A 17,089-nucleotide genomic window follows, 5' to 3' on the forward strand; every position below is an offset into this window, starting at 1 on the left:
AATAAGCAAATATACAGAACAAGAAAATAGGAGTATGGCATATATTACATGAATTACTGCAACCAAACAACAAGTGGATGTTCATTTACCTCTCATTTTAATCGTACGTGTAATACTCCAAAGTGCTTCCATTACCTGCACTATAGCAAGGCTAGAGATAAGTAATATCATGTATTAGATTAGATGCATCCTAATTTTTAATCATAAAACATTAAAAGGGTACTAATTGGGTTAGTTGTGCTTTAGAAGGACTCTAATGATGACCCTGCTCCTCCTCTTGAAGGTTTTTGATCAACACTAATTTCTGTTTGCTCTGTTACATACATATGTATTAAAATTTTAATTGTGGTGAACAGAATTGGGTAGTTTAATCAACAAAGCACTTAAACATATGGAGAATTTTAAGCTATTTGCATGATTAAATTGAACGGCTTGGTTGAATCCTGGTCCCTTGTCTTCCATTTAAATTGGGACGGTCTTTTCGGGTGGGAGAGCTCACTGCCCATGTTCCTTTTATCCTTAGCCTTTACCAGGAATTCATTTATGCTGATTATAGTAACGTGTTTAATGTTACGAACATCTAGGAAGTGAACTAACACCATAGGTCATTATAAGGCCTCCCCCACACCGTTTCACCTAGGGCGGATCAAGAGAGACCCTGACTCAGGAGTCTAGTGATTAGGACATGGAGTTAGGATGGTGTCCTGTGAGCTGGTCTCTCATAAAAGTGCTACTTAACTCATTTTAGTCAGTAACCATTCAATGCAAAATGAAGAGAGAGTCTGGTAACAGGAATATGAGCTCTTCTTACATAGATTCCTAAGTTTAAGGCCAGTGGTAAGCAAAATCAAAGGGATCTTGGAGACAAAGCAAGGTTTGGACTTATGGTTATTTATACAAAGACAGCTAATAGGTGAATGGCTTTTGGTGGCGTTAGCACCAACCAGGTTTATTTGTTGTCTTGGCTATTTGATTTTTAGAAACATCAAGCATTGTAGGTGGCATCTCACCCTCCAGGAATGCTAAGGGCTACAGGAATTTATGATCTGTTCCATACTTTGTTTAAAGTTCAAACCCCACCTAGCATCTGTATCTTCTCTGTCTCTTTATGTATCATTGGTTTTCCTACCATTTCTGGTAGTGTCGTGCAGTCAATAATAGATGTCTTTTTTCTTCTTCTTCATATTTTATAATATGGATCTCATCTTCAGGTTAAGGAAGAAAAGAGAAAGTTTCATTCCAAACTACGGAGTTTGCTCATGGCACAGCATTTGTTAGTGGCTTGGAGGGCTGGTTGATCACCTGGTATTAGCTCCTCTCCCTTGTTTTTGACTGGTAAGTAATATTAAGAGGTATTCAAAACCTCTAGTCCTTTTCTGGCTTTCCTTCCATGCTAGTGAAGTTGCTGCAGGATATAAAGTGAGGAAGGAAGGTCTAGGAGTTAGATTACTAGCCCAGGACATGGAATACCTCCATGGAAGTCCTTGCTCGGCCACAGATTTCCTGAATAATGTTTGGTTCATTGCTTAGCCTCTCTGTGCTTCCATGTGCCATTAATATGGTGAGGAGAATAGTACTTTGTTACCTCTTTGTGGGGAACATATCGCCAAGAGGTTTTGGCGTGAATTGAAACTGGTTGTTAAACAGCTCATGTTACACAATACTGCTTGCTTAAAAGCCAGCCAGTGAATAAAGCAGGCACATTGGCTCTGGGTGATTACTGAACACCCCATGATGGCAGGGCTTAGAAAATATCTTGACTGAAAGAATGGAGCAGTTAAAAGTTTCACCAGAACTGAAGCCCTCTGGGAACGACTAGAACAACTGGAGATGGTTTTTACTCTGTGTCTACAAGGGCTGCCAGCAGACAGGGAGATGGTCTGAAGATTACTTTATTCCTGGCAATAGCTGGTTTTGAGTCACTTGGTGTTTCTAACAGTTTCCATCTACTGCAAACAGGGGAGATTTCCTGTGAGGCCACATTGCAAGGATGTGAGAAGTATTGCATGCCCCATGAAAAATGAAATGTGTAGGAGATTTGTTTTAAAACAGAAGCTACAAAAAGGAACTAGCATGTGTGACTGCTCTGAAGTTAAAGACCGTCTTGTCATTTTGGTTGGTTAAAAGGGACAACGGATCATAACTGGGAACCGGGATCATCTCAGAGTGAAATTCCTGCAAGAGCCAGAACTAACCCTTGAGAAAGCAATTAGCCAAATACAGGCTGTAACTCTGTTGAGACTGAAGCTTAAAACTGGAGCCCTGACACTGCAAACGTGACAGGAAAAGGACTCTGGGGAAGAAAGGTGTGTGGAACTTAAAACCAGAGTCCATAAAAACATCCCACAGAGATGTCCAGGCTGTGGCACTACATTGTTTTATGTCATTTTGCAAGCATTTGCACTAGATGAGCAAAGAAGATAGCAACAGCAACACATGCTCAGAGAGCAATTCTTCAGAGAAGCAATAGACAAGGCTGAAGTAGAAGATGATTGGACTCTCCATGGAAGTGAAGGGGACCTTTAATAATTTTAAATTGGACAAGGTTGCATCAGCCAGAAACAATGATAGAAGCACTGAAAGGAAAAGCACAAGCAAAACAGGGACAATCGGAAGCTTACTGTAAGGTAACTCCAGGATGGGAGCTTATGAGCTAAATGCAGGGTATATAACAAGCTAGCAAGGACACCATTTGTTAATGTACCATAGGACATGTACTCATTAGTGGGGTAAAGTTATACCAGGCCTTAAGCCTGATGAAGAGGATACATTCCAGACAGAGAGAAGACCAAAACATGAGTGTAAGTTGGAGAACATCTTTGGGGAGATGAGGAAGCTCTCAGCCCAGTACAGACTGGAACTGAAATAACCCAAATACCCCACAATTCATGCATCTAGGATAGTACTCCTTTCCCAGAGGTTAAAGGAGGAGCTTGATAGAGTTCTTGTTTGATAAATAGTAAAACATGTAAAAGCGCTAATAGAATGAGTTCATTTTATAGTCAAAAGATAAGAGGCCTCTGCTCATGAATAGACTCAAAAGAACTAAATAACTATGTCAAAAGCAGAGAAGCTCTGGGAAAGAAAGCTGATGTCAAATATTTTTCTATGCTTGATGCACCAGCAGGGTGCTGGCAGGCGCCCCTAGAAAAACACATGTGTCTGTGTTTGTGCACATTTGACACCTCCTTTGGGGGAAGCTGTTGGGTTAGGGTTAGCCCTTAGGGTGTTTCACAGGACAACACAGCTAAGTTTTGATGGTGAAAAGGGTACTCCAGTTTATATACAAAGACATTTATTCTGGGCAAAATGATAGAAGAGCATGACCAAAACCAAGCAGCTTTGGAAAGAGCCACAGCAAGGGTGAGGCTATCACGAACATGCCGGTTGCAGCGCACACAACGAATTCTTATCCCCCGTGGAATGGCGAAGAATGCAAGGACATTTTTAATAGACACGGCTGCTTGAACTAGCAGCTTGAGAGTGCTCCTGTGCAAATCCCACCCCCCATAAAGGAAGCAAGAGATGGAATTAATTAAAGAGGCCTGGCACTGAGGGATAGTAAACAGTGACCAAAGTGGTTTCTGGATTCTTTCTTGGAAGGCAGTGTATATTTGCACCTTACAGACTAATGAAAGTGCGTATGTGTGTGTGTAGCACATTCACTTCATTAGATCTAATGAAGTAAGCTTCGGCTTAGAAAGTTTGTGATAGCTACCTACCTACCTACCTACTTCAGTGACTTTAGAAGGTGCTTACTATGCCTTTTTCCTCTTTGGAAGACAGTGCACAGTGGACTCCATATTAAGTGCAGAGCCTCAGTATTCAAAAAAGCCTATGCATTTTCCCAGACTTAATGCAGGCAGGCGTAGTTAACCATTGCCAATCACAGAGCAGAACAATTGTCATTCACAATGCAGAAAGACTCAATTAATCAAAATGCTGCTTGCTGGTAGCAGCTATTTAAACTACTTGTCAGGGTTATGTAGCAAGGTCAGCTCCCTGGCTTTAGCCTTGAAATTGATGGTGGATAATTAGTGGCATGGCTGCTTCCCAGTTGTACCATTTATAATGCAGTACATTGTGAAGTAGGAAGTGGGGCTGAAAAATGCTAGGCCCTTTAGTGGATTAACCCGTGTTTGCTATAATTAAGGGCCTACTTAATTTGCAGTTTCGTGGATTTCACAAAAACTATGAAATCCAGGACTGTCCACAAAATCCAGGAAATCCCCAACAAAAAAAATTATAAAAATAAATTGTTGGCTCCCCAATGGGAGCCAGTGGTCCTTGCTGCCAGGAGAGGAAGGCACAGGCTGGTGACAAAATGGCAGCTGCCCCCTTGTCCTCCTCCCACTATCAGGGCCTCTACCAATTAGCACCAAGGGGTGGAGCTGCCACAAAATCCCTGCAAAATCAGCTCTATGTGCTGCAAGCAGGCCATGAAAAACTCTTTGTCTTGCCATGATTTAAAAGTAGGTCACCAGCTATAATGTATGTGATAGGCATAACACTGGTACCCATATTGTCTTGTGTAGTTAAGCAAGTTATGAGCTTATCCAATACAGGCTAAGTCTCCTTTTACTTTATGCCTGTATATGACATGTACACAACAGTAACTGCATTTCTCAGTATACATGCACAGTTTGCAATGCAGCTTTCCCTACGTGGGCCTACTGAGCATGCTCAGTAGACCTGCATTCTAGCCAAGCATCTGCACACAGCAAAACACAATTGCCTAGGAATATGTGTCAGGCCAGGTACGTCCCAAAATTGTACTTGAAGATGCTGTACACCTAGCAAGATGCTGGCATAGGGTGGCCTTCCTGCTGTTTTGCCCAATAGCTAATGGTTAAGGCAGTTGATCAGTGTGGGCACACCTAAGTTCTGGGCCCCCCTCACATATACAGATATTGGACTATGTAAAAGTACCAGAAACTGCCCTTGGGTGCATAAAGCAAAGCAAGATTTAGCCCTACATGTAAAAGTGGAGTTGACTGTATTGGCACAGTATTTTTATAATTGTATAGTCAAAACTATAGACCAACAGTTCGTGCATCATGGGTCCTAATAAACTGAACAGTGGGCATGTCTACATATTCATTAATGTACAGTAATTACTGTGCATTTAGTTTAGTACTTGCTTAATGAAGTAATAACTAAAGGCGCAGTAACTACAGTTACTGCGCAGTTGTGTTGAAACATGGTTTTTTTAGTGAAGCTTACTCTGCAGTAGTCTAATATTACTGTGCAGTAGCATGTCATTAACGTGTTTTTTGTCCGCCATGCTACTGCACAGTGTTATTAAGCTACTGCACATTAAGCATCCCATGTAGATGCACCCAGTATGCTCAAAAAGAGAAGGCCCAAGTTGGTGGGTGTAAAAATGTCATGTCTTTGGGCAGCATATCTGCCTAGCTCCTGTGACCAGTTTAAGAGATCAGTATTTAAAGGGATTTTGTTCAAAGCAGCAGTAGGGTGATTCTTAAAAGGATACAGGAAATACATTAGAAGAGGATACACAAAGCTCCATTTGGGAATGGAAAATGTAAAAGATGGGGCAAAGATGTTTTAAGCTTCAGATGAACATTGTGGAAACTGCTAACGCTTGTCACATATGCCAAAAGTGCAGGCCAAGTCAAACAAAAAAGCCCATGCAGGAAAAATTGGTCCCCTTGGAGCAAAGTAAGCACAGATTTGTTTTACAGTGGCTGGCAAGAAAAAAATCTATGTGCATGCTGTACATGATCATTGCTCCTTCACAGAGGTAACCTTACTCAGTGATTCTACAGCAAAGCAGGTGATTGTGCCTATTCCATCTATTTTTGTTAGGTACATTAAAGCTGACATAGGAATGTCTGGCAATGGGCTGCAGTTTGGTGGGCATGAGTCAATTGGTGTTCATGGAACTACTGGTTTACACATGAAACTTCTAGTCCCCATTATCCAATGGGCTCGATGAAAATAAATATCTTCCAAAGACTGTAATAAGTATTTAGTGCTGTTAAATTACAGAATAGCACTAATGAAACATGGGTTGTCACTTGCAGTCATTTTTTTTTCAATAGAACAATGTTTGCACTATTAGAAACTGATATTAAAGTCTCCGATGCTCTATCTAGACAGACAGACAATGATTAACAGCAGGCACAAGTAGTAGTGTCACAAAGGGAAGCTTTATGAGCATCATGAAATTGTCACTCCAGGTGGATATATATTATAGAAAACACTGAAATTATCCTCTTCAAATCTCCAAATGGAGGGTGAGTTGAGATACGGAGTTAGCCAATTTGTCCAAAAAGAGTCTCAGATAGGCAAGACAGCTAAGACAGCTGAACTGTAGAATATGGCACATGCAGAACTAATGAATTTACTAGTATTTCATCTTGATAAAATATATCAGAATTAACTATTTTGATAGAATGGTACTTCCAAGCTACACAGCTCTCCATTTGCTGACAAATTCCAATATTTGACTTCCCATATTAATTTGGGATGAAAACATTTCTAAACACTGGAATGTCCTGTGGGATGAAATTCTGATTTGACAACTAGTCCTAGTCTGTACCACAATGCTCAAGGATACTGTATGGCTTTTATTTTCTTTCCTTTAGTTCTGTGTCCAGCGTGTCCATTGTATCCTTCTTTCATACCCATTTCTTTGTCACAGCAGCTTACAAACAAGGAAACAAAACCTAAACATCTGGACCCAACAAGAATTCAGGACATCCAAATTCAAGCTCCAGCAGTTTGCATGGCCAGCCCCCAAGTATTGCAAGCCTGTCTGAAATGCATCTGTTTCTTTAGCAAGCTATGTTGAGCATTCTGGTCCAGCAAAGAACAGTCTTTAAATTGTCCTGCCTCCTATGTCAACAGGTCAACCTGCTCACATTAAGTAAAGAGAGAAGGTCTAAATTGCACAATGGCCTATTTCTCACATATAAGTCTTATTCAAGACTCTCAGCATCCACACTAATTCAGACTTACAGTAGTGCTGGCTTTTTTTCCTATACAACCTACATGGTGTATTTTTTTCTGACTAAAAGTAGGAAAACTCTTTAGCTGGATTGCTATTTTCTATTTTGGAGTATTTCGCTTTTAAAACTCCACTAAAGAAAAACACCAATGACCTGACGGAATAACTAATCTCTGATAAATATTCAGGCATCTTCTGCCTTTTGGAGCTCTCAGCAGACCAGTCGGAGCCTGGCGTGGAATTGAAAAGAGGATCCGGGACTCCAACCTTTGGACCTTTTGCAATTTGCTCTGAACTTTCTAAACCGTTTGGCTCAGCTGCTGCCATGGACTATATAAATGCAGGTCCAAGTCGTGAGGCTCATTCTCTTCCTGAAGCTGTGGTGGGGAGGAGGTGAAGGGGGAGAGAAGAGGAGACACAGCGAGGGCTGCAAGAGTGGCCGGTGCTCGCCATGGGCCCTCTGCAGCTCTGGCTGCTGCTGCTCCTGCTGAGCAGCGATGTTCTCGCTCGTAAGTAGCACCTTATTTGATACAAGGGCTTGCTGCTGCTTTTCCTGCGACCCCCGCTCAGTGAAACTGCAGGGAGGTAAAAATCAAGAGTGCCACAAACCATTTCCTCTACTTGAGAAAGATGCAATTCTTTGTCATGGTAGGGCTGTCCCCCTAAGAGTGGGACCTGCAGTAATTCCACAGAAACGTTGGAAGTGGCACCCGGTTTCATTGGTTTCTTTTTATTTGACACATTAAGCATGGTTCTGCTAGCTTGCTTTTGCCTCGTTGTTGTTCTTTAGTGTGGCCCCTGTTGCTTATTATGGAGAATCAGTAAGGTTATTGCTAATTCATTTCATGTAACGGTGATGGGAGGGGAGCAATAGAACGTGATGTCTTTGGAAGGAAACACGGCATTTTTGACATAGGACGTGTGTTAAAGGGTGTGGTAATTCTGATCTGTATATTTTGTCAAGCTGTGTCCTTGGGAACAAACTCCTTCGTTCCCTGGCAGTGGCTATTTAGGTTGTTCAGTGTTGCTGTTGTTTGTAAAGAGCAATGAAGGAAAGGGACTGACTACTGCATTGCTGAAGTGAATGCAGTTTGGAAAATCAGGTGTTATGCAAGGCAGAACGATCAACTTCATCCAAAATTCTTGACTCCTCTAGTGTCATGTGAAGGCTGGATCTGATCCTATGTCTTGTTGCTAAAATTATTATATTCCATAAAATACATTTTATTTTTATGGAAAAAGACAGGTGTCTCTCAAAATGCATTGAAACAAAGCACAAAACTCCCATTAATTTCAGTGAGCTTTGGATCGTTGTCCGTGCCCACGGCAGCATGCCTTTTCAATATTCAGACTCATCGTAAGCAATGGCGCAGCCTTGTGGAATCTAAATATTGCTTAAATTCAACATTTTCAACAGATGTATTTACATTTGTCATTACATCAGGTGAATTACATATTGATCTGCTTTTTGCCAGTCCATGAAATTTGAGGTTTCTCCCTGCTTGTGGGCAAAGAAGTTCTGTATAGCGAAGCTGTCATTATTTTTACAAAGGCAGTTAGACCATAGAGCCAATCGGCAATACTTCCACAATTAAAAACAAATTACAATGTTCCACATAAATAATAATAAATGAGCACATCGGTGCTTTCTATCTTACTCTGTCATCCAGGGACTTTATGTAGCACATACTTCATAGAGCACAGAGCTTTGTATACATTTGCACTGTTAACCTGATTTTACTATTTAGTTTAGTGATTCTAAAATTGGACCCCAGATAGCTAACTAACAAAGTATAGGGCCCAAAGTGGCAAAACTTTGAGCAGCATCACAAGTGCTTAATACTAGTTTTAGGTGTTAATGTGTGGAAAGTCCAGGTGTTAAGAGCTCTAGGAGTTGCCCAAAATAATCATGTAACCAGGCCCTCGGTGCTTGACTATGCTGTTGGTATTAATCAGTTTTATCGCTTACATCAGCGTGTGCAAAAAAAAAAAGCAGTTTAATTTGTTAGTACAAGTTAGCAAGGTCCTAGTTGTCTGTGTTTCTCCCCCTAAAACATGATGTTGTGTTTATATCGGTATATCTGTATTATATTAGTTTTACTATTTTTGCCTAAATTTAGTTATATTAGGGTTGTATGTTGTTTCCCGGAGCGTGAATCCTTAATAAACTGAACTGAACTATTATGTTAGAAAAAAAGTTGCACACATTGAAGTTTTAATTCTTACTCTGCTCCTTTACAGTTGAAGAGGGGCCTGAGAACGGAAGTCCCAGCTGCTCAAGTATGAGTTGTTTTTTTATATTCACTTTGCTCTGATAATATGCTAACTCACGGTATTTCCCAGAGGTGGGGTTCTATTCTTCCATAAATCCCTATGCCAAATACAGTAAATGTGATGGACTATATCCTGGCGTTCTTAGGCAAAACTCCCATAGACTTCAGGAACTTGAAAGGATGAGGGCATTGGCCCTATAAATTTTAAAACGTCTTCAGATTGAAAAACTGTGATTGTGGTTTTGAGCATAAAACAGCTTTCCATAAATACATTCCACATTTCTTTGCTTTGCTGGTTTTCCAACACATTCCCAGGAGTGAATCTCTTCTTTTGGAGACCCTCTTTCCCTAACATTGAAAATTTAACACAGAAATTGTGTACCTTTCACTGATAATCTCACTCCTGATTTAGCCGTTCAAGCTACACCCAGGTATTTGCACTTGGCTATCTAACTATCTGTCAAGTCCGTCAACAACTCTATCAGCAAGGACAATAATTTATTAAAACGAGCCAAGAATAAGGAAATGCTGACTTTATGTGCAACCTTTGTCATGAACCCTGATTTGGCCCTGACTTCTTGCTGGATAAATAATGTTCTCCAGGAGGGTCAAAGTATCTGATGAGTTGGTGTTGTCCCCAGTGTTCTTTACTTTCCCTTATTTGACACTAGCACCATCTACAGGTGATCAGGATTAATTCATCTGAATCCTTTGTATCTGATATTCCCTACATGTACTAAGAGAGAATTTTTAGATTGTTCTTATAATTCAGGATCCTGGTTTCAAGGTTATGTCCTTTTTTGGTGCTAATTTTTGGCAACATAACTCACAAACAGATTAGTTTTGGGGGAGGGGGGTGTTTGTTTTGAGTTGAATGTAGTTCTCACTGACAGTGAAACAAGTCCTGTAAGACATAAGGCTTTTATTAAAACAGTGTCATTAGTCGTCTGCATCAAATATTCATTAGACTTTATCATATGTTACTGGCAATTAACAGAAGCCAAAGAACCAACAATTGCTGTATCAAAACTGGAGCTTCTGTTCGAACCATAGAGTGGGTCTCAGAAAGACATTCAAGTTTTATTTAAAAATATTGTGTCCCTTTCTAATGATTTACTTGAAGTCTGTATGGCCAAAACTTAAAAAGCAATCAACAGTGGGGATATCTTAACATTTTTTTTCTATTGTGGGAATTGCTTTTGATTTTCATAATGCTACCTGGATATGTGTATCTAAATGGTCTGAACAAGTCATGAAAATGTACTCGCTTTCCTAATTGCAGAAGAGGCAACCAGGTTTAAGCACCTCAGAAAATACATTTATACCTATGAAGCAGAAACCGCAAGTGGAGTGTCCGGAACCGCAGATTCACGAAGTGGCTCCAAAATGAACTGCAAGGTAGAGAAAGGGGAAGAAGGAAAACATTATAATCTGGAGACAATACTTGGCAATGTGGGAAAGTATTTCCCAACCAGCTCAATTATACCTGAATCGAAATGTCATCAGCAGAAATACTTTAATAAATCAAATATTAACAGAAATCAATATTTTGCATGAAACACAGATGCTTTTAGAAGACAACAGGTTGTTAAATCAACATCCTTTTTTCCCACTGGTCCGTTAAAGTGTTTGACCAGCCCTAATTTGAGATCTGACTGTTATCTAATTTAGTGAGGTGAATGTAGCAGAAGAGAAGGTCCTTTTTCTGGGCTCAGTCACTTACTATGGGACTAAGGGCAAGTCAGCTTTTCTATGCCTGATCTTGCTTCTGATCAAAATGAGGAATAGATGACCTTTACCATCACTTAGGTATCTGTAAGCCTGCTTGCTTTCACTTCTTTAGACAAAAGTTGCTATTGGCATCCACAGTGTTACTTAAAAATAAATTTTAGGAAGTCTGCTGTCACTGAAGATGCTAACCGAGGTAGTGCTAATGAAAGAAGGAGCAAACGCATATCCTGTGTGTTTCCAGGTGGAACTGGAGGTCCCGCAGCTGTGCAGCTTTATCCTGAAGACAAGCCAGTGCACCCTGCGGGAGGTATTTGGTACGGATGCTGAGGGGAAGGCTATGCTGAAAAAGTCTAAGAACTCAGATGACTTTACCAGTGCTATGTCCCAGTAAGTAAAAATGCAGGCTATACCACAGTGTGACAATCTGCCCTGCCTTAAAAAAAAGGCTGAGGTCCATGGCTGTTCTGACCCAGCTTTTGAAGCAAATTGGGAGAGCCTAGTTGTAGCTTACTGGCTCACTTGGTCTCAGTACAGTTCAGGGCTAGTCAGGGACACACATAAGTCATGCTACAGGAAGATGGTATAACTGAGCTCTGCTGTCTCTGGGATGCCTGGCCAGGTCCCTTTTTACGGTGGGTTATGGTATAGGAATTAGCAGAGTCTCCACTGGTACATTTCTGATAGTGGACAGGTCCCTTGAATGGAAAAAAATCTCAAACACTGTTTGCAATTGGTACTGCTTACACGCCAAAAATGGGCTCAGACTGCAGCCCAGTTGTATCTTTATAATCCTTCGCAACATAAATACCTACCTGCATTTGTAAAGTAATACGTATCTTGCCTCTGCTCCACCAGTCTCCAACACTTATTTGTCTCTTATGTCTACACTGACTTTGTCACTAGTTTCAGTGCCTCTTCTTATGCAGGGAGCATCCTTCCAGAAGAAGTCCCAAATGCTACTTTCCTGTCCTGTATTTCACAGAAACAGAACCTCAAAATAACTTGAGGTAGAGGAGGAACATTTTTTTTTCAAGAAGTCATCCAGTCTTGATACAAAGACATTGGGCAACAAAGGAACCACTGCTTTGCTATTCTATTTTGTCACATTTCTAATACATTATTTTTCTTTCTGACAGGCATGAACTGAAGTTTAGCATGCAGGATGGGACAAAAGTCCAGCTCTACCCTGAGAAGCACGAGTCTGTGAATATTCTTAACATCAAGAGGGGGATCATTTCAGCTCTTCTGGTGCCAATGGAAACAGAAGACAAAACCAGAATTGTTCCCATGGTAGGAATTTGAGAACAGTTACTTTTATTTCTCCAGCAGATCTCACTTAGTGAACCCAATCCTGAATTTCTTGCTCAGGAATTTTGGTAGAAAGGGTCCATTGTAGCTGAATTTGGACTTGTCTGGTAACATGAACAATTATGCTAACTTTTCACTCCTTTCCAGGATACTGTCTATGGAAAATGTGACACTGAAGTTGAAGTCAGGACCAGAAAAGGAAGCATAGCAACAGATATTTCAATGAACAGAAACCTAAAAACCTGTGATAACTTCAATCCTGTTAGAGAACATGTCAGCCCAATTGCCCTTATAAAAGGACTGGTAAGTTCACAAGGAATAATATTGTTTAAGAGCAATCTTTGATATCTAGAGGTAGATTATTCAACTGTATTTTGTGAAGACTCTGATAGTGTTGCGTGCACATCTGTGAGAACTGAATCTGATCTATGACTTTTACTTACTGTCATGGTGATAGTAAATGGAAAAAAAGGAGAAAAGAATAGCAATTCTCCTTCTTTCATATTCCTCTCATGAATACTGAATTGTGACATGTTTTTAGACAACACTTTGTAAAAGCTAATCTTTTTATTAATATAATATATATGCACCTTCAACTCTAAGATCTGCAATGTCTTAGAAGGCATGGACTGAGATAAGCTAAATATTTCATTACACTTTATAGTTCAGGTCTTTCAGCTTACACATATACACTGCCTATAACCAGCCTCCATGTGCAGGTACCACATGAACCTAGTTAAACTGTTTGATAAGTCCTGTCTTCAGAGACAAATCAGGCTGTTTTCACCTAAGTTGCTCATGCGCAAACGTTTGCTCACACATTTGAAGATTTGCTCCTAGGATAAGTGTGCTTATGCTTTTTGCCCTTCATGGGAATCTATAAATTCTTTGCAAGTTTAGAGTCCACAAAAGAATGAAAAGAAACACCAGTTCTTTTAAAGCGTGTGAATTATTCTAACCAGTGCAAATTACTTCTTGAGTCGTGAGTGTCTCCTTTCCCAGAGCCTGTAAAGCAGGGGTGTCTACTTACATGGGACCCTGCTCTGGATCTGGACTTCAGGGCTTTTTGTGTGCCTGATACAATCTGAGGCATGGGAGAAGGCTCGGTGGTCACCATGATGGCAGTGGCAGTGGGTCTGGAGGTGGTGAGAGGTCCAGCAGCAGCAGAAATCCAGGGGTAGCAGTGGGTCCAGGTAGCAGGAGTTATTCAAGGGCACAAGAAGAGTTTGGGGGCAGCCATGTCAGTGAGTCAGACTTTCTGCCAGTGGCCATGGGCAACAGAGCCAAAGGGCCTTGCATTCTGCAGCAAGCCATATCCCCCAACTTCTGGTTGCCGGCCATTAGTTCAAGGGACTAGATAAAGAGACTCAATAGACTAGTTCTGGCCATGTATTTGACACCCCTGCTGTAAAGGATCAATCTATTTGTACCTAGTAGGGTTGGAGACTTGTTGTAGCCTGGTGCTCCAGGCAATACATGAAAAGCAAGTGATTCTTTGGTATTAACTTTTAGTGGGCCAACTGAATAGTTGAGGGAGATGTCAGACACGCTTCCAGACACAAATTGCCCTTCTTCAGGTCAGGGAAAGAAGCGGAGACGGCCAAAGCTAAATGCCAGATCAAACAATTTTCATTTGTAAACAAAAACAATGTAAGTCATGGAAAAATAGGGCTTTAAAGGGCCTTGGGGGGGGTCGGTCGTCTAATCTAACCCCCATCTTTTCATTGAAATGAAAATAATATTCAGTTGGTTCAATAAAACATATTATCAGAACCCCTTTGCTACAGTTCCTCCTCAAGCAAACACTTCACTAACTAGATTGACACCTGAGATAAAGCCTCAGTAGGGTTTTTGCATCTGTAGAGACTTCATGATCAAGAATGATATTTTCAGAATTATTTAGCAAAAAGCTATGACGTCAATGACAATTTAAACAGTATTGCTGCTTTCAGCATGTCTGACCTTCTCAACTGACAACTGTTTGTTTTACTGAAATGATACAAAGAAAAATCATCGTCCAATTCATTTTTACAGGAGAGTCCCTTGTCAACCCTGATCAAGAGCACTCAGTATTGTCAGTACTCTATTGATACCAAGAGACGGCATGTGTCTGAAGTGGTGTGCAGTGAAAAACACCTGTTCCTGCCTTCCTCGTACAAGTAGGCTGCATGTTATTTTATTTTATCCTTTCGTTGCAAATATAAATCATGGAAAAGAAATGGTCAAATTGTATTCTGACTCATTCTCCTGGCAACTGCATGAATTGTAATACAATTACAATCAGACAAGATCCATCTAAACTATTTAGACTCAACTAAAGTGCTGTATCTTAACTTTGTTTACTAGAAATCGGTATGGAATAATGACACAAATCACACAGACACTGAAGCTCGAAGACACCCCAAAGATCAACAGCAGAACCTTTGATGAAGGTGCGACATGGCTCTGCATAGATGCAAATATTTTTGGGTGAATAGTAAGCTACACCAAAAAAGCAATTTGGGAAGACTGAAACCTTTTGGGAGGTTATGTAAAGTGGTCAATACTTACAGTCAAAAAAAAAAAAGAAAAGAAAAAAGAAATATTTCAGGAAATAACTGTGATGTTTATTCTACTGTGAGTTTCTAGTTTGGGGGAAATGAATGAATTGTTTAGCCACATCAGCAGCTATACAAGACTGAAAAAGAAATGTTATTATATAAATGGATGGAAAGGAGTAGTCAGAAAATAAAATACCCCATCAGTAAAGAAGTAATATGCTTTGCTGCTTTTTAGATGCACTGGAAAAGAGAGGACTTTCACTTGAAAACTCAAACGCTAAATCTTCAAAGTTTGGAGATTCTGTTCTGAAAACCCTTGAGGAACTTCAGAAGCTATCCTCTTCCCAGAACAACCAGCAGAGACCAAGGCTTTTTTACAGATTTGTATCTGGTCTTAGAAGCTTACACAATGACACGCTTGGTTCTCTTGTTCCAAAGATGATGGAAACTTCCAGGTATGTAAGCAGCAGTGTCCTCTTGTGTTGTGCAAAAACACCATGTGGCAATATGGGGTAAAATCAATTCCCAACCTGATGTTCTGGTATAAATAGTGCCTAATCAGTGCCTAATCTTGTATGTTGCAATATTGAACATTTTGAAAGATAGGCCATGTGAATAGGCTAGAGAGAGAAGGAGGATAAGCACTATTAAATATTACCCTAAAACAAAATCAGCTTGGTAATCATCTATTTCAACAGGGTTTAGAGCATTATGTTTTTATTTAAATCCTTACCTTTCACTAAAAAGTTAAATTTTACATTTTCTCCATACCTGTTCATCATCTTATATTAATTGGGGAACTGGCCTCTAAAAGACAATCAGTTCTGCTAAATGTGCATTCAAATCCACAGCCTGTCCTGATCTACTTCCATACTGGCATGTGATTAGCACCATGCAACAATTAGTGAACCAGCAATCATAGATGCCAGCCATCCCCACATTACTGGATTACCATGCATAGTCCCATGTACAGGTTTTGAAGATTAGATACATATAGGTTCAACCTTACACGGGCAATACAAGGAACAGATTTGCTCAAATACACTAATTATGACCTCTGATACCTGCTGCTACTACATCACTACTTGTAGGGAGCAGATGATTTGGGATGATCCAGAACTTTTCTGTCCCAATGTGTTCCTCCTGGCTGCATTTTACTCAGTTTACACACTCGGAAGAAGCAGTGTTAGTTTGGCTTATCATATCATGGAGGTTAAGGATTTGCTTGTGGGCATGGGAAGGGTGCAAATTGGTTATAGCAGTGTTATAAGAACCCTTTTGTTACACATAGCTGGCTATTGTGTAAGCAAGATGATGCTGCAATGCACTCACAGACACACATTTACAGCACACAGGTATAGTTTCAGGTAAATTAATGAATGACTAGAGATTTTAAGTGTATAGTTGGGATCAAAAAGGATTGAGGATAAGCCTGAACCAAGAGGTCAGTGATAAGTCCCCTTCTGAAACCAGAAGACTCTTAAATCCATGTCTGATTTTGACTTGGACCACTACCAGCAATGTGTCTGATTTGAGAATCTGTAAGGCTATAGATGACAAGAAGTTCAGAGCTGAATCTGAATGTCAGGACTTGGTCCTTAGAGATATAAAAACCTCTCTTAATTATAGAAAATGTCCACTTTCACTAGGATAGAATTGAAGCCAAGAGTCTCAAAGAAGTGTGGCATGATTATATCCTCACAAACATGGAGCTAATGTAAACTCTCTCTTTTGCTTTCAGTTCTATCACGATCCAGGCTCTGGCTCAGTGCGGTACCCTCGAGTGCTACAGTGCCATCCTACAGATACTGCGAAGTGGCCGTGTCAATCCTGTTGTAGCAGACATAGTTACCTACACCCTTGGATTGGTGCCTTCTCCATGTCCGAAAAGACTACGGGAAATTCTTAACATGGCCCAGTATCTGCGAAGCCGAGCTTCTTTTTATGCCTTAAGCCACACTGTTAATGGGTGAGGACTAGCTAAATATAGTTCTGGGGAACAGGAGGTGGGGGTGGGGTCAAGCAGTCTTATAATTATTGAGACCTAACATCATTTGACTGAAAAGAAATCCAGTTAGACACATCCAAGTAAGGAGAGTCTGATGGTTCCCTGTTCCCTTCTGTCTTTCCATAGATTCTACAGAGAGAGGAATATTATAACAGAAGAAGTGAAGGATGTTGCAAAATTCATGGAATCGCTGCTTGGCAATGAGTGCTCTGGAGATAATGAACTAGCCTACCTCACACTACGGGTATTTCATTTC

At 40.4% G+C, this 17,089-nt stretch overlaps 1 protein-coding gene across 1 annotated transcript in view; it reads left to right on the forward strand.

Annotated features, from left to right (window-relative positions):
* The first annotated feature begins 7,356 nt into the window (after nt 1-7,356).
* The window catches only part of APOB (apolipoprotein B), a 40,880-nt gene continuing 31,147 nt past the window's right edge, over nt 7,357-17,089 (forward strand). Inside the window, exons 1-11 of the mRNA XM_090031587.1 lie at nt 7,357-7,482; nt 9,215-9,253; nt 10,529-10,644; nt 11,219-11,364; nt 12,114-12,267; nt 12,433-12,588; nt 14,320-14,444; nt 14,632-14,717; nt 15,061-15,280; nt 16,567-16,794; nt 16,960-17,077. Of these exons, the coding sequence (XP_089887713.1) occupies nt 7,425-7,482; nt 9,215-9,253; nt 10,529-10,644; nt 11,219-11,364; nt 12,114-12,267; nt 12,433-12,588; nt 14,320-14,444; nt 14,632-14,717; nt 15,061-15,280; nt 16,567-16,794; nt 16,960-17,077 (1,446 nt within the window). The 5' untranslated portion in view covers nt 7,357-7,424. The remainder of the gene's footprint in view (nt 7,483-9,214; nt 9,254-10,528; nt 10,645-11,218; nt 11,365-12,113; nt 12,268-12,432; nt 12,589-14,319; nt 14,445-14,631; nt 14,718-15,060; nt 15,281-16,566; nt 16,795-16,959; nt 17,078-17,089) is intronic.

This window comes from Crocodylus siamensis, chromosome 1 (assembly GCF_052110815.1).
Source record: "Crocodylus siamensis isolate JL-2025a chromosome 1, ASM5211081v1, whole genome shotgun sequence".
NCBI classification, from domain to species: domain Eukaryota; kingdom Metazoa; phylum Chordata; order Crocodylia; family Crocodylidae; genus Crocodylus; species Crocodylus siamensis.